Source organism: Microcebus murinus, chromosome 4, assembly GCF_040939455.1.
Source record: "Microcebus murinus isolate Inina chromosome 4, M.murinus_Inina_mat1.0, whole genome shotgun sequence".
Taxonomy (NCBI): domain Eukaryota; kingdom Metazoa; phylum Chordata; class Mammalia; order Primates; family Cheirogaleidae; genus Microcebus; species Microcebus murinus.
In genome coordinates this window covers 69,416,745-69,442,706 of record NC_134107.1, presented here as the reverse complement: position 1 = coordinate 69,442,706, position 25,962 = coordinate 69,416,745, and the positions used below count along the sequence as shown (strand labels likewise).

At 36.5% G+C, this 25,962-nt stretch overlaps 2 protein-coding genes across 8 annotated transcripts; one reads left to right on the top strand and one right to left on the bottom strand.

The window, feature by feature from the left end:
- Positions 1–4,110: 4,110 nt before the first annotated feature.
- Positions 4,111–14,825, top strand: CREBZF (CREB/ATF bZIP transcription factor). Of its 7 annotated transcripts, none has more exons than XM_012738674.3 (4): positions 6,147–7,434; positions 7,645–7,722; positions 8,798–8,866; positions 10,642–14,825. In XM_012738674.3, the coding sequence occupies exons 1-2, from the start codon at positions 6,365–6,367 to the stop codon at positions 7,658–7,660; spliced, it is 1,086 nt and encodes a 361-aa protein (XP_012594128.1). In that variant the 5' UTR covers positions 6,147–6,364; the 3' UTR covers positions 7,661–7,722; positions 8,798–8,866; positions 10,642–14,825. The 7 variants fall into 7 exon arrangements, 6 of the variants coding, with proteins under 6 accessions (XP_012594128.1, XP_012594127.1, XP_012594124.1 ...); XM_012738673.3 differs by having other exon boundaries at positions 7,645–8,055; XM_012738670.3 differs by having other exon boundaries at positions 8,798–14,825.
- On the bottom strand, positions 14,669–24,023 carry TMEM126A (transmembrane protein 126A). The gene is made up of 5 exons (XM_012738677.3): positions 23,892–24,023; positions 21,235–21,336; positions 16,602–16,795; positions 15,502–15,616; positions 14,669–14,907 (listed from the first exon to the last, which is right to left on the bottom strand). The coding sequence occupies exons 2-5, from the start codon at positions 21,327–21,329 to the stop codon at positions 14,715–14,717; spliced, it is 597 nt and encodes a 198-aa protein (XP_012594131.1). The 5' UTR covers positions 21,330–21,336; positions 23,892–24,023; the 3' UTR covers positions 14,669–14,714.
- Between the last annotated feature and the right edge of the window lie 1,939 nt (positions 24,024–25,962).

Genomic DNA, 25,962 nt, shown 5'->3' with positions numbered 1-25,962 from the left:
AATTGAATATGGACTGGGTTTAAATGATATCAAGAAATCCATAATACTTTTATTAGTTGTCATTATAGCATTGTGGTTATAGGAAAAAAATGAACTTATAGTTCATCATGTACTCTGACATGTGTAGGGATGAAATGACATGATGTGTAGGATTTACTTTAAAGTATTTCTGCAAGAAAAAAAGGAAGGGGGATGAAGCAAGTATGACAAAATCCTGATAACTGTTAAGTCTGGCTGATGGGCATATAAGGATTCTGTGTATGCACAGAATTCTCTCCACTTTTGTTTATGAGTAAAAATTTTCAATACTTAAAAACTTAAAATGAAAAAAGAGCTTGGGTTTCTGGTCTCAAACTCCTGACCTCGAGCAATTCTCCCACCTTAGCTTCCCAGAGGGCTAGGATTACAGGCGTGAGCTACCACACCCACACTAGCTTAGATTTCTGAAGGAGAGAGGATGAGAAATGATTTGGAATTGCCAATGAGGAGTACCACAGACAAGTTCTGGCTCTGAGGTGCCCATTGGGGTAACAGATGAAACAACTTCCACTTAAGAAGTGCAATCCTGGCCGGGCGCTGTGGCTCACGCCTGTAATCCTAGCTCTTGGGAGGCCGAGGCGGGCGGATTGCTCAAGGTCAGGAGTTCAAAACCAGCCTGAGCAAGAGCGAGACCCCGTCTCTACTATAAATAGAAAGAAATCAATTGGCCAACTGATATATATATATAAAAAAAATTAGCCGGGCATGGTGGCACATGCCTGTAGTCCCAGCTACCAGGGAGGCTGAGGCAAAAGGATCGCTCAAGCCCAGGAGTTTGAGGTTGCTGTGAGCTAGGCTGACGCCACGGCACTCACTCTAGCCTGGGCAACAAAGCGAGACTCTGTCTCAAAAAAAAAAAAAAAAAGAAGTGCAATCCTTGCTATCAGAACATGAAAAACTCTGCTCCTACTCTGCTAAATCTCTCATGCACAAATTTCTTCTACATTTGCTCTTCCTTCCCCGATCAAAGCAGCAATTCTCAATTTCACTGGCAGCAATTGTGGGGTTTGATTGGTTGAGAAGTAAGCCTGTGATTTGCCACTATTCTTATTGTTTACAAATGCTAGTCATTTTAAAATAAAACAAAACAGATTCCAGATTAGTCCACAATGGTATAACGCTCATTCAATTACATTCAAAAATGCTTTCTTGAGAGGGAGATAAAGAAATGGAAATGTAGCTAGCATACTGGGAATTGCACATAATCTATGAAAATATGTATGTAGTGCTTATAAACATAATACAGCAGTGCCCTGGACAGTGTCAGTTACCTGATTCTTCAATTTTTATCCTGTCATAACATCCACTGATGGTCTCAGTACCCCTCACAAATCGTACTTAATGGGTAAACAGGCAAACTATATTAAAGTGAACAGACTGGTCTCTGTATTACAGGCATATCTGGTTTTATTGTATTTCATGTTATTGTGCTTCACAGATAGGGCCTTTTTTCTGTAAATTGAAGGTTTGTGGCAACCCTGCATTGAGGAAGTGTATAGATACCATTTTTTCCAACAGTATCTGCTCATTTTGTGTCTCTGTGCTTTGGTAATTTTTGCAGCATTTCAAACTTTATTATTATTATATCTGTTATGGTGATCTGTGATCAGTAATCTTTGATGTTACTATCATAATTGTTTGGGGGTGTCATGAACCACACCCATATAAGATGGCAAACTTCATTAATAAATGTGGTGGTGTTCTGACTGCTCCATCGACTGCACATTTCCCTGTCTCTCTCCCTTTCCTCAGGCTTCCCTATTTCCTGAGACACACAATAGTGAAATTAGGCCAATTAGCAACCCTACAATGGCCCCTAAGTATTCAAATTAACCACTTCGGATTGGGCTAAAGGGCTTCGAAACCTTGCCCACAGCCGGCACTCATAGTTTGCATGATGGTTTGTGCTGTGCATTGACGACAAATCCGACAAATCCGTTTTGCTCTTGTGTGATGAGGAAAGCTTGAAAGCACTGAAAGCTTGTTTTACTTTACAGGCAGCTTTACTTGTAATGTAAATCAGAATAGGTAACATATACATATATGTTTTTATTACGTTATTTTTAAATGTTCACAATTTTATTTTGATAAATGAAAAATTAGAAAAGTCATATCACAGCTGTCGGCTAAAGTCGCTGTGCAAGTTCATCTGTGGCTATCAACTATAGATGATGCTGGTACCGAAGTGGTTTAAAGGAAGAGTCACTTGTCCCTCGCTTTAAATCAAAAGCTAGAAATGACTAAGCTTAGTGAGGAAGTCATGTAGAAAGCTAAGACAGGCATAAAGCTAGGCCTCTGATGCCAGTTAGCCAACTTGTGAATGAAGGAAAAGTTCTTAAAGAAAATCAAAAGGGCTACTCTAGTGATAAGATAAGAAGCAAAATAGCTTATTGTTGATGTAGAGAAAGTTTTTATGATCTAGATAGATGATCAAACCAGCCACCGCATTCCCTTAAGCCAAAGCCTAATCCAGAACAAGGCCCCTAACACTTCAATTCTATAAAGTCTGAGAGGTAAGTACATCACAGAAGAAAAGCTGGAAGCCAGCACAAGTTGGTTCATGAAGTTTAAGAAAAGATCTCCATAACATAAAAGTGCAAGGTGAAGCACCAAGTACTGATGTAGAAGATATAGCAAGTTACCTAGAAGACTTAGCTAAGATAATTGATGAAGGTGATTACATTAAACAACAGATTTTCAATTTAGAAAGGATTATATTAGAAGAAGATGCCATTTAGAACTTTCATAGTTAGAGATGAGAAGTCAATGCCTGACTTCAAAGATTCAAAGGACAGGCTGACTCTCTTCTTAGGGGTTAACACAGCTGGTAATTTTAAGTGGAAGCCAATGCTCATTTCCCATTACAAAAATCCTAGGGTCCATAAGAATTATGCTAAAAAGAATGAAACTGGATCTATATCTGTCACCATATACAAAAATTAACTCAAGATGGATTAAAGACTTAAGTGTAAGACTTGAAACAATTATTAATATCTTAAGCTAGTGAACCTCATAAAATTCTTACCTGGCTCTATTAGCTCCCTCCCTCTAAGGACTTAGAGTGTTGTCAAATCCTGACTAATAAATTTAATAAAACAAATAATATTCATGTTGTTAAAACCTCTGTGTAAAATGTAAATAGGAGCATATTTCATAACCTAATAAAAATATCTATCTCAAATCAACAGCTAGACACTAGAGGCGTTCCTGTTAAAGTTGGGAATAAGACAAATAAGTTTATTATTGGTCAAGATAATAAAATAATAAATATTTCAAAGAAAGAGTAAAACTTATGGCTATATATTAATACAATAAGGTTATATAATTGTCTACCAAAAATTTGAATAAATAAGCTGAAAATAGACTATTAAGAAAGTTCAGTGAGGTAGTCAGTTAAAAATTTAACAACAAAAAATCAATATCTTCCCTATATAGGGAAGATATTTTCTTTCTTTTTCAAAGAAAAATGGGTTAAGAAAGCAAAAATCCCATTCATATAGAAGTCAATTGGTCATATAAAAAATGTTCATCCTTCCAATAATTAAAGAAATGCAAATTCACACAAAATACCATTTTTATTTTGAGATTGACATATATTAAATAGAATAAATTCATTGTTATTGAGTGGGTTGGGAACTAAATTGTGCCCAGAAATTCTACTTCTAAGATTTTATCCCAGGGAAGTTATAGGAAAAGTGAACAAAGATAGTTGCACAAAATTACAGTGTGGTTTATGATAGTGAAAAATTCAATACAACCTAAGTGCCATGAATGAGAACGTGATTTAATAAAAGTTGGAAAGTTCATGAATTGGAATTCTAGACAGACATTAAAAATACACATGTGGATCTATATTTAGTTGTATGAACAATATCCCCAATATATTCATGCCAGAACAGTTCAATGAGATAAAATGAAACAATGTGTATCTGTACATAGAAAAACTCTGATAGTATATACTCAAATTTCAATAACAGTTATTTCAGGGTAGGTTGTAGGTAATATCTTTCCAATTATTCATTTCTGTATTATCTGTATCTTTTGCAACAATCATTATAATCAGAAAAAGAAAAACAAGACAATTATGAAGGAGAGTATGAGAACAATGAGAAGAAAAGAGAGATATGGTGAAGAGGAGAAAACCATGTGCTGTAAGTGTTATTCTTGCTTCGGGTACTTTTTTCTCTTTGGAGGCTACATTTTAAAAACGTACTTCCCTTTCAATTTTCTCCTTTTCTCTTACTCCAACTGGAGAGGCTCTTAAATTATGGATATTTAAGCCAAAATTTTATAATTTAGGAAAAAGAAATACAATGAATCAATCCATTATGTTGAATTTTGCCTAAGGAGAAAATGCAGTTGAATGGGATTACCAGCCACACAACACACTTGTACTCAAGGCAGGCCAGAGTATATACATCATCTTGAACTGTGTGTTGTTCTATAAACTTTATCAAAACCTTTCCAAATGGGAAGGTTAAGAAGGACACAGAATCCTTTTATTTATTCTTTTAGATACCATAAGTCATACATTTTTTGCCTCTTACAGAATAGTTTTCATTCAGTTGAATTTTAGTGTTATGCTTTAAGCCAAAAGTGTAGACCTTTTTCATTCATTCGACAAATATTTGTTGAAACCTACATTGTGCCAGGCATGTTTCTCAATATTTGGGAAACTATCAGTGTCCAGCTTTCCTGGAAATTGTTTTCTATTCCACTAAGAAATAGCCATATAAAAGCAGCTATTGTTGAGGCTATCTGTTATATGATTCAGTATCCCATAGGGAAGTTCCTTTAAGACTTAAGAACTAGAAAAGTAGTTAAAGAATTCACATATACTTTACTCATGAACAAAGGAAAATTTATTTCTATTTTTTGTTTGCACTGCCATGAAGCTTAATCTATTTTTAGCCTAACTTGAATAACTGTGTAAGATATTGCATCCATCCAATTCCAATACTAACCTTTCCCCCCTTTTAGAACTCCTTATCTTCCTATTTTATCTATATTTTCATTGGCCTTGCTTTTTAAAAATTTAAATTGTTGTATGTTATTGCAGTCTAATGCATTTGTAAACTGCTTCAAATCTCAAATCCCTTGTGTTTCAACCTCAATAACAAACAGAGAGATAAAGTCTCTAAAAGAAAAGATAGTTTTGGGGGAATAGAGCATTGCCAGGGAATGCCATAGCAAACTATGTGTGTATTCAAGGAGGGAAAGGAAGACAAAGACCTTTAAAGGAAAAAATGGAAATTACATAATTATTTTGAAATAAATATCCTTGGCTACATAGATCAATAACAAGGGTGATGCCAGTTCAAGGTTGAACAGGTAGTTGCCGGGCAGATGTCCTTGCAGAAATATTTTTTGTGTGAGGTTGTAATGGCCTTTGTGCCAGGTTGTGGTTTTTGCAGTCTTTTTGATAGCTTTTGTTATCAGGCATACAAGCTTGAGAATCTTCTCTTCATGGCCTTCCCTGGCTTTATTTGTCAGGGTTGGGTTTGTTTGTTTTGTTTTTAACATTAGTGACTCCATTTTGATTCTGACAACTTTCACAGGAACTAGGGGAACTAGATAAACAACATCAGGAAGAAACAGACAAATCCAAAATGTGGTGCCTTCTTCAAGACAACTGACATGGTCTCTTCTAAAAGCCAAAATGAAGAAAACCTAAAAGGTGGAGGGAACTGTTCTAGTTTGAGAAATTAAAACAAACAAACAAAAAAACCAAACTCCATACCAACCGAATGTAGTGACTTCTGATTGGATCCTGGCTCAAAAGAAAATATCTGCTTATAAAAGAAAGATTGAGAATAACTGAGGCCTTTTTTTTGGTAAACAATGCCGTACTCTACATTTTGTTTTTTTAATTTTATCTTTTAATTGACAAATAATAATTGTACATATTATGTGGTACATAGTGATATTTCCATACATAACAATGTATAGTGATCAGATCCTGTTATTATTTTTGCCACCGTTACTATACCACTAGAAAGCTGTGATTACACCTACTCGGGAGCACCCTGAACTCTCGCGATACTACAGCCAGGAGGCGCGCGAAACGCGGTGGGAGGGGCTGGAAGGAAAGCGTTTGACTTCCGGCCAGGCCGTCGTCTGGGTGGCGCGGTCGAGTCATCGCTGGGCCTCGCCGCTTCGATCTCTCGTCCCTCCCCCCCGCCCAGGCGCGGGGGGTCGACCAGCCAAGTGAGGTGGGAGGCGACTCAGACCTTTCCCTCCACTTTGTTTTGTCCAGCACCCCGGCTACTCGCTTTGGGCCCCAGTCTGAGTGGCCGGGGCCTACATCGGCCCGCCGCTGGGCCTCATGAGGCATAGCCTGACCAAGCTGCTGGCAGCCTCAGGCAGCGACTCCCCAACGCGCAGCCAGAGCCCGGCGCCGGCCGCGACCTGCTCGCTGTCCGCGGACCTGATCCGGGCTGCGGCGGGGGAGAAGGAGGCGGTGGCGACGGGATCTCCTGGCCGCAAGCAGTCGCACGGCGACGTGGGCGAGTTGGAGGCCGGGACGGGGAGCCGCGGCGGTGTGGCCGTGCGCGCCCCCTCGCCCGAGGAGATGGAGGAGGAGGCGGTCGCCAGCGTCCCTGGGGAAGAGACCGAAGATATGGACTTTCTGTCTGGGCTGGAACTGGCGGATCTTTTGGACCCCCGGCAACCGGACTGGCACCTGGAGCCCGGACTTAGCTCTCCCGGGCCTCTCTCCTCGTCCGGCGGAGGCTCTGATAGCGGCGGCCTGTGGAGAGGGGACGACGACGACGAGGCCGCGGCTGCTGAGATGCAGCGCTTTTCCGACCTGCTGCAGAGGCTGTTAAACGGTATCGGAGGCTGCAGTAGCAGCAGTGACAATGGCAGCGGCGAAAAGAGGCGGAGAAAGTCCCCGGGAGGAGGCGGCGGCGGCGGCGGCGGCAGCAGCGGCAACGACAACAACCAGGCGGCGACAAAGAGTCCCCGGAAGGCGGCGGCGGCCGCTGCCCGTCTTAATCGGCTGAAGAAGAAGGAGTACGTGATGGGGCTGGAGAGTCGAGTCCGGGGTCTGGCAGCCGAGAACCAGGAGCTGCGGGCCGAGAATCGGGAGCTGGGCAAACGCGTGCAAGCACTGCAAGAGGAGAGTCGCTACCTACGGGCAGTCTTAGCCAACGAGACTGGACTGGCTCGCTTGCTGAGCCGGCTGAGCGGCGTGGGACTGCGGCTGACCACCTCGCTCTTCAGAGACTCGCCCGCCGGTGACCACGACTACGCGCTGCCGGTAGGAAAGCAGCAGCAGGACCTGCTAGAAGAGGACGACTCAGCGGGAGGAGTGTGTCTTCATGTGGACAAGGATAAGGTGTCGGTGGAGTTCTGCTCAGCGTGCGCCCGGAAGGCGTCGTCTTCTCTTAAAATGTAGGGTCAAGTAATCTGCTCTTTATCCGCGTTTACCCCTTTCAACTCCCTTACACCATGTAAAACACTTTAGTGGGACATCTTCACTGGACACATTTCAGAGGAGGAAAAAAGTAATATTGAATCTTTAAGTGTTTTAGCTAAAAGCATGAATGTGACACAGTAACCAACTCCTAATGATAACATGTGACTATTAAATCTCTCTGACAGTTTCTTTTTTAGGTGATTTCCTTCCTGCCAGGCTCCGTTGTAGGGGTTACAGAACAGTCGTTCCCGCCTCACAACCTGGTAAGGATCCATCTCTTCACGTAACGCTCATGCTCTGCTGCTTAGTCTACTTTAATGGGCAACATCTCAATTTGTGTGTGTGTGATTTTTTTTTTTGGAAGGTGGGAGGGGAATCTAATTTGGGCCCTGTCCACCCTGGAAACAGACTTGTGCTGGTCATAATGTTTTTAAGATGTTTCTTCCGGTTGAAATAGCTGTTAATGTGTCCCCTTATTCAGACTTATGTGTACCTAGCTCTTCTGTCCCCAGTGTGGACATGGCCTTGGATGACATCGGTTCCAACTGTACACTGAAACCTGCTTATAGAGATACAGTTTGGAGACAGTGAAACAGGTGAAGTTGAATGGAAGTTCCGAGTTGTACAAGGTGCAAATTGGAATTCCAGTTTTAGAGCAACTTTTCAGAGGTTGACATTAAGTATTTGGGGCATGCACAACTGTGATAGTATTTTGCTGGTGATGATAGGTATCTTAAATATTCAAGAATACCTTTTAGTTTTCAGTATAAGATGCAGAAATACAATCTATCCAGAATAACAAATTTTAATGTCTTACCATTAGAGAAGTTGGAAATTAACATACATACCAGACTCCTGTGTTTTAGTTAAGTGGAGGAAGAATAAGAAAATGGTTAATGAAATGTTTCTTTGAGGATCAGCACAGTGATTACCCCATCACTGAGTATGAATAAATTGTTGAACATCTTTATTTTTGTTGTATTAAAATTTTAGGTTAAATTTATGTATGTATGATTAGATACTGAAGGTTGTTAAATGTGAATGAAAACGTGTAAAGTGAGGTTTCACAAAGAATCTTACTCTGTATTTCAAAAGTATTTGTCCTATTTAAAAAATAATTTTTCAAATTGAGTGGTTCTGGCCACTTGAATGACATTGATTGACACTATTTTTCCAAAGATGGGATGCATTCTTCCCTTGAAGTACTCTATTATCTGTTGTCCAGTTATATAAATTAACGGTGTCCTTCAGGGTAAGAGGCATTAAATTCTTTGTGAAACATCACTGTTTGATAAAGTATATACGTATTTAGCATCCTTGTTTTTCTTTGTGCTAAAGTGGATACAGCTGTTGGGGCAGAAGAGACGGGACCAGCTGCTGGCCACATTTCCTGCTTTATTTTAAAAGGTAGTATAAGAAATGAGGAAAAAGAGGTAATATCAGGGCTTCTGCTGTCTTTTATTTTTAAAATGTTCATAATTAAAAAGTTTTCCAGCAGTCCAAAGATGTAAGTTATCTTACACAGAAAATGTTTTATTTTGTTGTTATTTGGTATGAAAATGGAATCCTTGTTCTTGCACAACTGTAAACGTTTTGTTGATAGATAATATGATTTGAGACCTAAATTGGTCTCTGGTTTCCAGTGCATCACAGCATATTTTGTAAAATCATCTACTGCACTTAAGCATGAATGGGTGGTAGCCAAACTCTCAACCTGGAGTGATGAACCTGCTTATACCTAAGGGCAGGAGCAAGCCCCTCACAATGCAGCTGCATGGATTTTTAGTGCCTACTGAATTATATATATATATATATATTTAAAAAAAACCAAAAGTAGTTGGAAAGATTATTTGAAATGACTAATTTGTGCTATCTTTATGAAATATGTTAAATGTAGCTTTTTGAAACAGAAGCCTTGAATTGAAATTTAACTAATACTTGAACATTTTGTATATATTTCTTTGTATATAATTTTGTGCAGTACCAATGACAAAAATATGGTGTCATACGTAATAAAACCAGGTTTGTTGATCTTTCAGTTATGGGCTCAAAGAATTTATTCATCTCTAACATGAAATTGAAAAATAATGGATGAAAATAGGAAAAATGATTGTTGTTAATAATGACTGTGGGTCTTAATCAAAAGGTTCTGGAAGCAGTAAGTTTGTTTTTCTAAAAATTATACCATTCTCTTGGAGTATTTTCTTCCTTATGTCAGTGCTTTTCCTGCATTATTGGAAGTTTGGGACTGGGGAGAAAGTAGTCAAAGCTTTCTGAATTCGGATGCTTTGAAATTCCAAGTGTAGATTTTTAGAATGTCATTTTATAAATGGCAGTTTTTGGAATTACTTGATTAAGAAATTTTGAAAATGGAAAGATTAGTATGGCCTATTTTTAAAGCTGCTTTGTTAGGTTCCTTATGTTTTGATTGTCTTCTTAGTTTCCATTTCATTATTTTTTTTCTAGTTTTGGTGACTTAGTGATTTTGTCATTTTTTTTACATCAACTTCATGGTCTTGTTTTTACATGGTAATTGCATGTATTTAGGACCTCTCTAACAGGGGCTTTAAATAAATTTGGTCATATTTATGTGTAAGCACATTTTACTGTAAATGTTTGGGTTTCTGAATTTAAACAGATCTGTTTATTTCAGTATGTAGTAAATATCTTACAGTGTCCTATTCACTACTTGTTAATTAAAAAAGCTATGATTAATATGAAACTGTTGTCTTACTATTTTTAGAAAATTGTGTTCTGAATGATTAGTATTTGGATAAAGGAGATTTCTGGAATAATATAAAATGGATTGTTTTGAAATTTTCAGGTTTGGCTTTACTTACTCTAATCATTGAAAACAATTTAGTATTGGGGAACTCTTGGTTAATTTTTGTGCCTCTATGGTAAAATGATACAGAACCAGACAAAAGATGTAGCTTTTTAATATTTGTTTTCTGATGGTGGCAGGAATTCATACATTAATTGAACTGACACATCATATTGACCTATTTCTATCAGATTGACTTACTGTTTCTGCACTTCTTTGACCAGACTTATCTAAAAAAGTCCACGTTTGTTAAAATGTCACACTTCAGATATAATCCAACAAAAAGTATTCGAAGTATTTTAAATATTTGTGCATTTTATAATCACTGAATTAATCTCTCTCTCTTCTCTTTAAACAGCTTAGCAGTGTCTGCAAAAACGAATCTTTTCCTACAACCTGTTAACTGAATGGACTGATGGTAACAAAGTAATTGTGGGAGCCATGTCGGTCAAAAATTTGGCATCTGCTGAAAAAAATGAATGCCATTTTCAAGTTCCCAAATTACTTCTATACTGATTTCACTTTCCAGAAATGGAGATATGAAAAGATTCTCTGGAATCCTTGAAAGACTTAATAGAAATACATGAGACTAACTTAATCTTGGAACAAAATTATACGTTTTTTTTTTTTGTCTTTCATGGGAGTGATACTCAGTTCTTTGCATACCTTTTAAAAATTGTAACCATTGGAGAAGAGATTTATAATATTTCATCAAGAAATATTAGTTTTTACATAATCAAGAGCACACTCTATGGAATTACATTTAGTGTACTAGAATTACATAAACAGGCCATCAGTAATCACGAGGCATGTCATGAGTTTGTGTTTATTTCCTGGAACATGAGAGCTAATTTGGAATACAGACACCTTGTCGAGTAGAATATAAAAGTTAATGTAAAGTCCTTAATTATAAAGAGTAGTCTTTTTAAATAGATGCTTGATTTGTCTGTATATCTTTGAAAAAGTGATTATGATTAAATGTGTGGGTAGTTAATTGCAATTTAGGGTAACATCAGGATGTGTGGATTCTGAGGTCTTGGCTTCTTGAGCTTTCTCTGAGTACTTGACACTGTTTTTAATAACGAGGTTTCTAATGAATGGTATATTAGTTTCTACTGTTTTATATTAAAATTTCTGTAGTGTTATATATATATATAAGGGCTTTAGTATTCTGGATGATGAGAATGGCTTTTTTTTGTGGCAAATGGTTGTTTTACTTAATTGAAATATTTTTCCAGTTTATTACAAGTGTTAAAAATACTCAAAACTCTGGATTGTTTTATTTCATTTCATTGGACATTCCTTCACCTGGGGTAGACTGAGTTATTTTATCTTATTTACTCATTTGGGAGGTGTGCAGATGATAGAAGAGGGGAGGAGGGGGGTAGGAGGTAGGTTCAAGTGGCTGGCTGATGCTGCAAAAGTACAGCTGGTTACAATTTTATAACAGTACAACTGGTTGTCATTCCATAATCAAAGGCACCAACATTATTTACCATAATATGACCATAATTACTACTTTGATAGAATAGAGTGGGTAATTCACTGATGATGAATTGCCCTTTTAATATGTGATTACCTAGTTTAGCATTTTGAAAGTATAGTTTCAGGTCTTGATAGTTTAGTCAAATTTGTAAGCTAAATAATCTGATGACTCGTGAAAGTTAAATATGTAGTAAGATAAATTTACAAATTTTTTCCCCCTAGATTCACTATTGATATAAAGTTTTGAGACCTTTCTAAATGTTTATATTTTTACTGTTTTTCTGAGCTGTGTTTTCATTTAGTTGCCATATAAGCCAGGAATCAAAAAGGTGAGGTCTCCCATTAGAAATGCAGTGTTTTGTTTGGCAAGCACAGTATTTTTCATATATTTGAATTTGAATACTTCTGTGTATAGCTTCAGTACTTTAAAGCTAGTCATTCCCTGTTGTCTTACAATACCCTATAATTTTTGTTGACTAAAACTTCTTAAAAATATTTTGCTCAATTTTCACAATGAACTTTTGAAATGTAGTCACTAATTGTGTTTTCAACATTTGTGTAGTTAATACACTGATTTGAATTTTATTGGTAGCCCATCTTCCTTTATAATGTGCCTCCAAATTCTGTATCTTTCCTGTACACCTGCAGAAGTTAGCTTCCTGTACCTCTCTGGCTTTGTACTGTAGTTTGGAGTTTACAAAATATATTAATGTCTTAATATAATGTGAACCCTCTATGTTTTTTAAAGCCAAATAACTATACCAAGTGAATTGTGACAGATTTAAATAGTTTATCTACCATGACTGTACTGAAATATCAGGAACTATTTTCCTGACTAATTGAGAGCAGTGTTCTTTAGGTCTTAGCTACAAATGACTAAGTGTCCTTAAATTGTAATGCAGATCGCTTCAGGTTTACATGTCATGTCATGACCAAGTATTTTGGTAATGTAAATTTGTAGCAACAGACTTAACATGTTTGTTGCTTAAGTTGCCTATTTCTACTAATTGGAAAGATGATTTGAGAAATATGTAGCGGAGGACAGATATTAGAAATTCTTTTTACAGGATACAGAAATATTTATAAATGATACTATGCTAGAGAGTAAATACCTTGGGGATGTTTGAGGACAGGTAAGAAAACATTTTAAATTATCAAACATTTTAAGTTATATTAGTGGGTTTTGAATTATGTAAGTTGATTATACTATTCTGTATATTCTTAGGGAGCCTAACTCAGTAATTTGGCTTACTTATTTTTGAAGTCAGAATTACTTTTAATTCGTTTTTCACCATGATAAGTAGAACTCTGCTTTAAGTAAAAGTGACAGAATGCAGATAAAATGGATAATTTCGGGTCTGAGAGCTTTTCATCTTGGTATTTTAGCTTATAAAAATAAACAAGTAATCTTTTTTGCCCTTTAAATGTTACATGTTTATATATATTTTTTCTTTATTTCTTGTAAAAGTAAAGCATTTTCATTACATAAGACTTGGAAAAATCACCCATAACTATAATCCAGAGAATATACACAGTAAATATTTTGGCATGTTTCCTTTTAGTTTATTCTGTGCCTCATAAATAGATTATTTTGCCTCATAATTGGAATAATTTCTTATGTAAGCTTGGTAGAGAGTACATTTTATCTGTCAAAAGAACAAATCTGCTTTCTGAAACACTGAAAATGTATTAATTTCACTGGAGTTTTAAATCTTTGGCAGCACTGCTTTATATATTACGTTCCTTTAAACAGAAGCTGAAAGCCTATTTCACTGGGAAAGCTGCCTTTTGTACATTCTTTTTATATAATTTTAAATAGCATAAGATTACTTAAGAATAGTTAAGATGCTCATGAATATGATCTAGGGTGGGCACTTAAAATTTTGATTGGTACTTTTCTGTGATGATTGGTTTCCTAAAGTGTTGGTTTAGGCTTGTGTTGTCCAATAAGCATTAGCCACACTTGTGGCTAAAATTTTTAAATTGATTAAAACTTAAAATTCTCTTATTCAGTTGTAGCTACAGTTCAGATGCTCAACAGCCACATGACTAGTGGCTAACATTGACACTGCAGGTATAAAATATTTCCATAATCACAGAAATTCTATTGGACACTGCTGTTTTGGATGCTGTCACAAAAGAAAACAGTTTAGAGAACTAGGATAGAAATTTTAGGAAGGAGATCACAATAAATCACTTCAAAAATTTAAATGATCTTTCCTATAGATCATATGGGGCAGTAAAAACATAATTAAGTGAACTATCTTAGGAAATGAATTAAACTAGGATATTTCACTGAGGGTCAGAGAGGTTAATTTGTTCAGCACCACACAGCTAAAAAAGCAGCTCAAGTCTGTGATTGTGAAGAATAACCCCTTAATAGATGGAAGCTTCAAAGATAGACACTGCCTAGATCTCAAAGCTACAGCTGTCCAAGATATAAATAAGGTGATTTTTGAAGTAGGTAGCACTCTATCATAATAGTTCAAGCTGATCCTGTCAGTAAGATTGGGAGTGATCCCTTTGTGAAGAAGGTTGTTAATTCTAAGATTCTATGAATTAATAATACCTATGGAAACACTTTGAATTGAGAAAATGAAGTAAAAGATACATTTGCTATAGTGTATACATTCTTTTCATTTTCATTCCTCTATGGCTTTATGAAATCTTCAGTGACAAGTGGCTGTATAGTTATTTATTTTTTCAGCTTGTGTTACAGTCCAAACTCAATGCTTAATGTAAAGAAATTGAATGAGCAAGGTGGAAGAGATAATATTTGGCAAACTAGTGAAGTTATGTTCTCAAGTGGGTAGCCTTTATGGGGATTCAGCCTTTGTTGCCCAATTGTACCTCATGTGATAAATTACAAGTCTATATTTATTCATAACATTAGACATAGGTTATTTTTACCATTTTATTTTTTTGGAAGTACATAGTTGCTTAAAATCAGTGCATTTTTAGGTCAGGTTCAGGTAATTGAAGGGCCTTTATAATGAGTTTATATTGTCTGGATCCAAGGTATGCTGAAAACACAGTCTGGAGCAAAATGGGAAATAACATCTTTCTAAAGACAGGCTTAGAAATTCTAATCCAGTAAGTTAAGATGTTTCCTTTCTCTGGTAGCAGAGCTGATTGATACCTGTAAGAAAATGTTGAGATACTTCACTAGAAAAGACTTGTATCGAGTAACAAACCTATGTATAATATATGTATTAACCCTAGAAGTCTTAAAACTAAAGACTGAGGTCATGCTATACTCTTTAGCATCCATTAGGCCTAACTCTCCTTGTGTTTTCTTTTACCCTTTCTCCAGCTCACCTCTGGAGGCTCATATAGCATAAATTGCTGATGCAAGAGTTCGACAGAGAATAACCATTTCTGGCATTTTCCTTTAGTGCAAGTGCTTAAACTTACCTATGAAAACTATTCATATAAGAAAACTTTCATGCTAGGTATAGTACTGTTTGTAGTGAGCATTCATACACAAATTAAGGTTAGGATCGTGACTACACAGTGTGAGAAAGTTCTAGAACTATTTCAAATTCTTGAGAAGTAAAATTTGATAACTTACAAGAAAAAACATGTCTTATTAACAACTTCTAATCAAGAAGGTAACATTGCCTTTGGTTTAAATGCCTTAAAAACAGAAAACATATTTGCTATTTAAAGTTGTGAGTTTTCTAGGTAATCACATTATAAAAGTTTTTCATTGATTATCAGAAAACAATCCTACCTGGCTGCTAGGCCACCATTTACAGGGATAGCCATGAAAACAGGATACAGACCACCCAAAACAAGACCAATCAGTCCACTCCGAGTTACTACACAGGTTTCACAGTTCAAATCACCTAGGAAATAAATTCATTCTGGAATTGAAGGTCATAATAGTCAAGCAAACAAATGATTAAAGAATGCAAAATGCTCTGTATCACAGGTATTTTTAAGGTAGTAACACAGCAAATGGAATTCTACAAGGCGTGTTAAAAGGTACAATTCTATGTATGGGTAACTTAAAATAGCCAGGAATAACTGATAAAACCATCTTAGGAAAAAATTTCTCTTGTTTTGAACTTGCATATAATAATCTAAGGGTTTGGGCTATTGTTAGCTTTCTGCACTTGTTTTGTGTTAATAGACCTTGCCTAATGTTTTCACTCAGTCTATTGGCAGTAGGTTTCCCTTGATCATAAAAATTCTTTCCATACTAGTCATGGGAGTTCAAACAAAGTATCAGTTTAAACAAATTTGGAGCAGCACTTAACATAAAATTTAGATGGACTAACTTTCCTCGCCCCATGATAATATTTTCATTTGAAATCATTAATCAAAAGATTTTTTGTGATTAGCTATACTCAAAGCACTCAGCACACATGGTAAATTTTCAAAAGGAAATCAAATCTCCATTTATTTAATAAATCTTGTATATGTATTTAGTGTGTTGAGAAATTTACTACATAAAGAGCCTTATTCACATAAAAATATTTTTCCCTTTAAGGAACTCCTCTATGATATATAAATTTAAAAATTCTAAGGTAGCCAGTATTTAAAAAAAAGTTTCCAAATATTTCTTACTCTAAATGATCACAATGGGGAAGGTAAGTTAGACAACGCAAAAGTATTTAGAACTAATTTGTATATCCATCTTACCTGGTAGACCATGCTAACATGAATTAGTTGCCCCACTACATAGAGAGGTTAGCAAGATTCAATCTTATCCAGACACTCAGCTACATTACAGTATATAGCTACTTGAAATTAATGCTTAAGTATTAACCAAAGTTGCAAATAACATATACCAAAGCAAACTCTGTGTGATAGGGAAATAGAATTTACCTGTGGTCAAAGGTACACTTACAAAACTTGTGTAAGCTACCTGTGCTGTGAAAAATGGGATCACTGCCATTGGTAAGCCAGCAGCGATACGAGCCTGTGTCACATTCAAGATGCGTCGAAAAAGACTGTTTGCTATTAGGCCACAGAGAGCAGCATTAAGTCCGATATATGCTGATCCATATTCAAGTAAATTCCTGAGAGGGTAAGAAAAAAATAACTTTTTCTTTAGTTCCATTGTGTGTGTGAGTTCTCCAAATCTGGCATGTGTTACAGAACTTACCAAGATTTTGGAATAAGGTAATTGGATATACCTATTCCTTATAGCTCTGAAAACCAAAATCTTAAAGAATCATCGTGTTTTACCTATATATTAATATTTTTATTCTAAGTCTTTTCATTTGGTCAACACTTAAAGATACCGTAATACATTCAGATTTTGTTAAATGTATTTTGTGATTTTCCAAAGGATATTATTTGGATACCTCTGAGCTCCCATAATAACCAATACTTACCTCTAGCACAATATACTATAAGGTAGTACTATCTTATAATCATTGATTTATTATGTCAGGCTTCCCCACTAATCGTAAACAACTTGAAGACAATGGACACAAAGGTGTTTTCAACTTGGTTTCAACAGCACTTGACACAGAAGGTGTTGAATAATGTGGAGTTAATGTGTTTTCTTTCACTATTCCCTGAAGCATTAGTGTCAGTATTGGGAGATGGAGGAAGTACTAACATTTAATCAATACTCTATGCTAGGTACTTTACAGCAACCCATTGATGAAGAATAAATTGATGTTTTGAGATAGTGGAAGTGGATTTTAAGCCAAAGTATGCATGAATGTGTTACCCATGTTCTATACATTCTTTAGTGTTGGGGAAAAAATACCTAACATATTATTGCTGGATATTGAAAATACTGACTGCAACTCAAACTTTTCAGCCTACCACTTCACTTTGTCACTACCCGCATTGCTATCTATGATGCAGACACTCTTAAATTTCTCATTACTCTTAACTAGCCAAACTAGCTACAAACTAGTTTGGTACTAGCCAAACTAGTACTCCCTCATCTGTGGTTTACACTGATCTTCAAACAGCTTTTGTAGGAACTCCTAGTTAAGCTCCCTACATAGTATAAGTTATTACTTTTCTTACTTATCACTTTGTAATCATAATGATGCCTGTCATTTCACTTACTGAGAACCCACTACATGCAGCAGACTTAGTACTAAAGATTCAAAAAATTATCTTCTACTTTCAAGGTTTTCATAGTTGACTATTATTGAGGAAAGATAATGAAACTTGAAATATAACAAGTTTATAAAAATGGTAATGGTAATACTAGAGAGTGGCAGTATAGGAACTTAGGGTATACAAGATAATAAGAGTGATAACAACCTAGAGAACCCCCCAAACAACCACAGAAAACATGTAATGTGAAAAGCCTGTGTTTTTCGTGAGGTTGGAGGGAATGAGAAACTTGAGTACTTCCTCTAAAATATTAAGTTATTTCATCTTCATAATAATCGTGAAATATATATCATCCCCATTTTAGTAATAGTAACCAATGCTCAGAGATGTAAATTATTTGCCCATATTTATATATGTTATATATAAAAATAAAACTATTGATATATATTTTATATATATAAATAAAAACAAGTAGTGCAACTGGAATCTTAATAGCAAAGTTTGCTGTCTCCCAGATTTTATATAGCTAAAGTCAAATTTTTTTTTTTACTTTAAGTATTATGGGTATATAATAGTTGTATATATTTATAGGGTACATGTGCTGTTTTGATACAGGCATACAATGTGCATTAATCAAATCAGGGTAATTGGGGTATCTCTCACCTCAAGCATTTATCATATCTTTGTGTTAGGAACATTCCAATTTCACTCTTAGTTATTTTAAACTATAACTTATTGTTGATTATAGTCACTTTGTTGTGCTATCAAATATTGTTCATTCTATCTAACTAGATTTTTGCATCCATTAACCACCCCCACTTCCCTATTCCCCAATACCCTTCCCACACTCTGGTAAGCATCATTCTACTCTCTGTCTCGTTGAGATCAATCGTTTTAACATTTAGCTCCCACATATGAGTAAGAACATGCAAGATTTGTCCTTCTATGCTTAGTTTATTTCACCTAACATAATGTTCTCCACTTTCATCCATGTTTTTGCAAATGGCAGGATTTCATTCTGTTTTATGGCTATGTAATGTTTGATTGTGTGTATGTACAACAATTTCTTTATTCATCCGTTGATGGACACTTAGGTCGATTCCATGTCTTGGCTATTGTGAATAGTGCTGCAATAAACATGGGAGTGCAGGTATCTTTTAAATATACTGATTTCCTTTCTTCTGGATACATATGTAGCAGTAGGATTGCTGGGTCATATTGTAGTTCTATTTTTTTTTTTTTTTTGAGGGACCTCCATACTGTTATCCATAGTGATTGCATTAATTTACATTCCCACCAACAGTGTACCAGGGTTGCCCTTTCTTCACATCCTAGCCAGCATTCGTTATTGCCTGTCTTTTTTATAAAAGCCATTTTAACGAGTGATGATAGCTCACTGCAGTTTTGATTTGCATTTCTCTGGTCACTAATGATGTTGAGCATTTTTTTCATATACCTTTTGGACATTTGTATGTCTTTTGAGAAATGCCTATCAGATCTTTTGCTGACTTTTTAATTGGATAATTTGATTTTTTCCTATTGAGTTGTTGGAGCTCCTTATATAATCTAGTTATTAATCCCTTGTCAGAGGGTGATATAGAAATATTTTCTACCATTCTGTGGGTTGTCTTTTCCCTTTGTTGACTGTTTGCTTTGCTGTGCAGCTTTTTAGCTTGATGTGATCCCATAAAGTCAAATTTTTTAGTTAATTCATTTAGCACAAAATTGTTATCCACCAGCCCCTTGCCAATTTTCCAAAAAAGTTCTATAAAATTAGAAACTCATGACTTTTTGACAAAAAATACACAGGAAATAAGTAGACATATAACATATAGGACCAAACTTAACAAATGGCAATAAAATACATGATATGTGAAAATACTTTGTAGATCATAAAATGAAGTTTTTGTTATTAAAAAAGCTCCATACACTTAGGAACATACCAAGTAACATATCTAATTGTTTGATAATGTAAGAAGGAATGAGGATTCAAACTTAAAAGATAAAATAGAAATGAAGAGAAAAAACAGGAACTAAGCAAAGATAATAGGACATTGCCATCTGCCCAGTTTAGGTGTCAAAACTGAAGCAATTTATTTCCTCCTGCAGTTGCAGCTCCCCCATGCTCTACTTTCTAATTTGGTGAAAGTTCCAGTGACACAGCCTTTGTTTTCAAAGCTGCCACTACCTGTTCTCTTCCTTGTGTCAATCTTTCTGGCTTCCTCTACTTTGCTGGCCTGGAAACATGGACATAGGTCCTATTTTGGTTAACGTTAGTTATTTACTTCAGGGAAACAACTAAAAGAGTGTGTGTTGGGATGGCCAGGTGGAGAGATATGTAGTTTTTGAAATCTCACCACGTTATTACTGCTCTTGGTTTATAGGTCATCCCTTGTTGAGATGGTATGCCGATCTTGGCAGCAGCAAGATCGAAATTTATGCAATTTTCATTCCTGAAAGATAGTAAGATTATACCTCCAAAATATATTTCAAAGCCATCCTCTTCATGTCAACTGCTACTGCCCTACTATCTCCACTCACCAGGATTACTATGCCAGTTTTTCTATTGGTCTTGGTATTTCCTTTCTCTCATATCTTAAATCTATATTCCAAAAAGCAGCTGGAACATTCTTTAGAAATGTTAGATGGATCACATCATTCCCTTGCTTAAAATCCTTCCTGTTCCTTATGTCCATTTCCTTTGTACTTCAGTAACAATGGTTTCATAAATATGGCAAACTGTTTGCTATCTTGTGGCTAGGCATACGCCATTTCTTCTACCTGAAATCTGTTTCTCCCACCTCCTTAGGCTGGCTCCTTTTCCTCCTTTTAAAGTCAGAGAGACCTTCTTGACTGACGAGGTCTAAGAACATTTTGTGAAAGTACAATGTATTAAGAGTTGCCTGTGTTGTCTTGGATAAGTACACTGTCTATATACTCCTTATATTTTCTTTTTCTCTCTAATAATATCTTAAAGATCTCTAGCCAGGATCCCATTTTTTCTGACATTCCCTGTTTAGCTATGTGTGTGTTCCATGGTACTCTTTTAGACTGGTAAGCTAATTCATTTTATATTGATAGAAATGAATTGAGAAAGAAGACATTTTAAAAATTATTTTAAAGTTTTATTTAAATAGGTCTGTAAATGTTACATTTTACTATACTCTAAGCTGAATGGAAAAACTAAATCATTATCAATTAGCAATGTCCAAAGACATGAGTTCTAGCCTTGACTTCCACAATTAGCTATCTGGTGTTGGGTAACTTGGTTAATCTCTTCAGGTCTTGGCTTTTTCATTCAGGTAAGAAAAGGGTTCAGTTTCCTTCTGACATCCTATATTGTTTACACTGAAACTACCAGATAAATCTGAGGTATTCAGTGATGGAAATCCACCCAATAAAAAGATGTTTTTAAATTAATGAGGAATCTTACCTTTCTGATTCTGGAAGCTGGTTAATTTTTCTGAGTATGATACTGAAAATTGTTGGGTTTTCCTCGCTAGTATCATCTGATTTATGATTTTCCATCTTGAGCCTTAAAAAACATAAAAATACCACTTTTCAATAACGTACATCTATAGGAAAACAAAAAATATTTAAAAGCCTGAAGACTAAATACTTAATTTTTTTTTTTTTTTTTTTTTTTTTTTTTTTGAGACAGAGTCTCGCTTTCTTGCCTAGGCCAGAGTGAGTGCCATGGTGTCAGCCTAGCTCACAGCAACCTCAAACTCCTGGGCTCAAGCAATCCTCCTGCCTCAGCCTCCCGAGTAGCTGGGACTACAGGCACGAGCCACCATGCCCGGCTGATTTTTATATTATATATATTAGTTGGCCAATTAATTTCTTTCTATTTTTATGGTAGAGACAGGGTCTCGCTCAGGCTGGTTTTGAACTCCTGACCTTGAGCAATCCGCCCGCCTCGGCCTCCCAGAGTGCTAGGATTACAGGCGTGAGCCACCGCGCCTGGCCACTAAATACTTAATTTTAAAAGCACTGTAGAGGTCATAATCTGAAAAATCAATGCATATGTACCATGCTGGGGAAAACCAAAACCACCACCACCACCACCACAACAACAACAACAAAACCCCAAAAAACAAAACGAAGTGAAACAGAAACCAGAACATGAAAAGCAACACATAAAGCTTCTAGGAAATACAAAATATCTTCATAACCCTTAAAAATATTTCCTAAACAATTCACAAATAGCAGTAAACAATAAGACTTATAAAACTAACATTAATATTAAAACTTAGAACTCGTGGTCATCAATAGATACCATAAAGATAAGCTATTATTGGAGAAAATGTTTGCTTGCACTACAACTGACAAAGTAGTTAGTACCCAGAACATATACTCAACTACAATGAACAACAAAAAAAGGTTAGCAACACTATAGAAAAATTGACAAAAGATTTGAACAGACACTTCATGAAAAAAGGAAAGTCAAATAGTCAATAACATGAAAATAGGTTCAACTTCATTGAAATTAAAGTCTGACAATTCTGATTACTGGCAAGAATGTGAGGTAGCTGAAACTCTCATGTGCTGCTGCTGGTGGAAGTGTGAATTGTACCCTAAGTGGGTACAACCACTTTAGGAAAGAATTTGGTAGTTAGTAGGTAGAAGACGCACATACCCAGCAATTTTACTTCTAGTATACTCTAGACCAGGGATCAGCGAACTTTTTCTCTAAAGGACCAGATAGTAAATATTTTAGCTTTTGCAAGTAACATATGGTGTTTGTTTGATTTTTTTTTTAACTCTTAAAAGATATAAAAATCACTCATTCTTAGCCAGCTGGCTGTATAGAAACAAGCTGTAGGCTGCGTCTGACCAAAATGCCAGTAGTTTGTTGATCTCTGCACTAGTTAGGGTGAAAATGGTGAATGATGAGTTTTAAACAGAAGATTTGGCTCAACAATTTTTTTTTTTTTTAGAGACAGGGTCTTGCTGTTGCTCAGGCTGGTCTTGTACTCCTGAGTTGAAGAGATCCTCCTGCCTTGTCCTTCCAGAGTGCTGGGATTGATTACCAGCGTGAGCCACCACACCTGGCCCATTAACAAAGTTTTAAGCAGATCTGGCTCAATAAATTTTAGGGTAACAGTTAAGAAAATCAAAGGACAACATGGTTTTATGGTCAAATTTTCTTGGTCCACTATCATTTGCTACACGGTTAATTTACTGCAATAATTTAAATATTTGTTGCTACCTGTTTTAAATATGTAAGAAGTCATGTGGAAAAATACTGAATGCACTGAAATTCCACATCTCTAGATTTAAAATTAATAAGTATGATGCAACCTTAGAAATTTAGGTCTAGGTTTCCAGGACTCAAGTTTTTGTGGGCCTTGGCTACAATAACATGATAGACACAAGCCCTGCTGTACGGGAGCTCTGAGTGATTTTGTGTATGGGGTGGAGGAATGTATGTTGTCAAATTCAGTATATATAGAGAAGATCTATAATGTGTATGTCAGAAATAAAATGATTTCCTCACAATGTTAAGCCAAATGGTATCACTCCTATGTTCTACATATTGGTGAGGTTCTGTGTTCCATGAAATATACATTTCTAGGGTGTGCCTAAAGTCACCCTTAATTCAGTATAATCCTGACTGGGCAGTCCCCATAGGACATCGTGTCTTCCTTATTAGTAATAAATCCCTATCAAAGACAATGCTACCTTTAAATACTACAAACATTTCAAAAGATTTTTGCATTAGCTATCTCACATCACTTTTATGCGAGCTGAGATACAGGCAATTTGTAAAGTGGGACCTCTGTGACTCTAAAGTGACAGTAAACTCGGGATTAAATTCAGATGAATCTAAGGTGACTCTGTAAGTTGGCATAAACTCTGGATTAAATTCAGTCACAATTAAATTCAGTAACAATAGCCTTCTATTGGCTATTTAAATATAAAGTCTTTTTTTCTAGGGTGGAAAGTGAAGAGACCGTCAGCACCGTTCGGCCAACTCCCCTCCTCTCTGATCTCGTTCCCGCGCTACTAGTGGCAAGCGTGTCACCTTGCTGTGCTCCTCCTGATACCCGGACATTTTCTTCACCCCTTTTCCCCGAATGTCAGTACCTTATGCTCTCCTTCTCCCAGGAGCCGCTGCTGCCTCCAATTTTCCTCAACCACGCCGGGGCTCACTGCAACCTTTGTACAACCCGACTGGGCGCAGCCATCTTTGACTGACACGTGACTCGGCCTGGGCGGGCGCAGGGCTGCGGCCACGAATTGGGCTCCAGGACCTGGTTTGCAGCCAAAAGTGGCTTCCGGCTAAGGGGCCTCAGGCCGGGGCAGGTGTTGGGCGGGTGAGCTATGAGATTTGGCTGATTGAGATTGTGATCTTTTCGCCTACCGCCGCCCTCACAGGACAGAGCTTGTAGACATTGTGAAATTATGGGACTTGAGTGGCCAGACGAAGCAGTGAGAATATGGAAGCTTATGCTGCTTGCTGTGCTATGGTTAATAAACTCTTTAAATCTATTAGGGCGCTTGGTCTCATTACTGGCTGAATCAATAGAAGTGTGGATCTGGGTGTGGTTGTTCATGCTACTTGGGGGGGCTAAGGTGGAGGATCGCTTGAGGCCAGGAGTTCAAGACCTGCCTGAGTGTGAGACCTTGTTTCAAAAGAAGAAATAGGCGGGGCGCGGTGGCTCACGCCTGTAATCCTAGCTCTTGGGAGGCCGAGACGGGCGGATTGATCAAGGTCAGGAGTTCAAAACCAGCCTGAGCAAGAGCAAGACCCCGTCTCTACTATAAATAGAAAGAAATTAATTGGCCAACTGATATATATATAAAAAATTAGCCGGGCATGGTGGCGCATGCCTGTAGTCCCAGCTACTCGGGAGGCTGAGGCAGAAGGATCGCTCGAGCCCAGGAGTTTGAGGTTGCTGTGAGCTAGGCTAACGCCACGGCACTCACTCTAGCCTGGACAACAAAGCGAGACTCTGTCTCAAAAAAAAAAAAAAAAAAAAAAAAAAGAAGAAATAATAGGTGAATCAATGGAAGTATGGCAAGTCAACTTAGCAGCCACCACCATGTTGGTGCTTAGGGACTGTTTGCTTGACACTTGACTCACAACTATGCATTCCAGTATAATAGCCAATAGACACATGTGGCCAATAGACACATGTGGCTATTGACCACATGAAATGTAACTAATCCAAATTAAGATTTGTGGTAAGTGTGAAATGCATGCCAGATTTTGAAGACCTAGCACAAAATATTTCTATATTACACATTGAAATAATATTATAAGTAAAATATATTGGGTTAAGTAAAATAAATAATAAAAATTAACATCTTATTTCTTTCTGCCTTTTAAGCATTGCTATTAGAAAATTAAAAATTATATATGTGACTTACATTATATTTCTATTGGACAGTGCTGATTTAGAAGGTACATCTAAACACTATTAGCAAATATTATTCCAAAAATAGTTAAATATAGCAAAAACTGCATGATCGTAACATATCTCAGAAATCTTAATTCTTGTCCTTCAAAATTTCTGAGCAACTGATAAAGTGCTTTATTGTTCAAAGAGTTTATATTACATACATGTGTCTATTGGCTATTATACTGGAATGCATAGTTGTGAGTCAAGTGTCATTTTTTCTGCAAATTATACTTCTCATTTAATTTTTTTCCCTTTTTAAATTTTAATAGAATTAAAGTGTACCAGTTGAATTCTGTTACACATATATTGTATAGTGGTGAAGTCTGGGCTTTTGTACCCATTATCTGAATAGTGAACATTATACCCCATATGTAATTTTTGATCCCTCACCTCTCCCACTTTCTCCCCTTTTGAGTCTCCAATGTCCTTTATACCACTATGTGTGTCCTTATGTAGCCATAGTTTAGTTCCTTATAAGTGAGAATATGAGGCATATATTTTTCTGTTCCTGAGTTACTTCACTTAAGATGATGGCCTCTAGTTCCAGCTAAGTTGCTGCAAAAGATATTATTTCATTCTTTCTTATCGCTGAGTTGTACTACATTTTCTTCATCTGCTCATCAGTTGATGGGCACTTAGTTTGATTTCATATCTTTGAATTGTGAATTGTGCTGTGATAAACATATGAGGGCAGGTATCTTTTTGATATAATGATTTCTTTTCCTCTGGGTGGATACCCAGTAAAGGGAGTG

What these genes read in the sequence shown, in the direction of transcription:
- TMEM126A (XM_012738677.3), bottom strand. Translation starts at nt 21,329, where the DNA reads ATGGAAAATCATAAATCAGATGATACTAGCGAGGAAAACCCAACAATT. An exon ending in AAGTGTACCTTTGACCACAG is followed by an intron (nt 15,617 to 16,601) that starts GTAAATTCTATT and finishes TTTATTTCCTAG; the next exon opens with GTGATTTGAACTGTGAAACC. An exon ending in AATGGTGGCCTAGCAGCCAG is followed by an intron (nt 14,908 to 15,501) that starts GTAGGATTGTTT and finishes ATTTTCTTACAG; the next exon opens with GTATCAATCAGCTCTGCTAC.
- CREBZF (XM_012738674.3), top strand. Translation starts at nt 6,365, where the DNA reads ATGAGGCATAGCCTGACCAAGCTGCTGGCAGCCTCAGGCAGCGACTCC.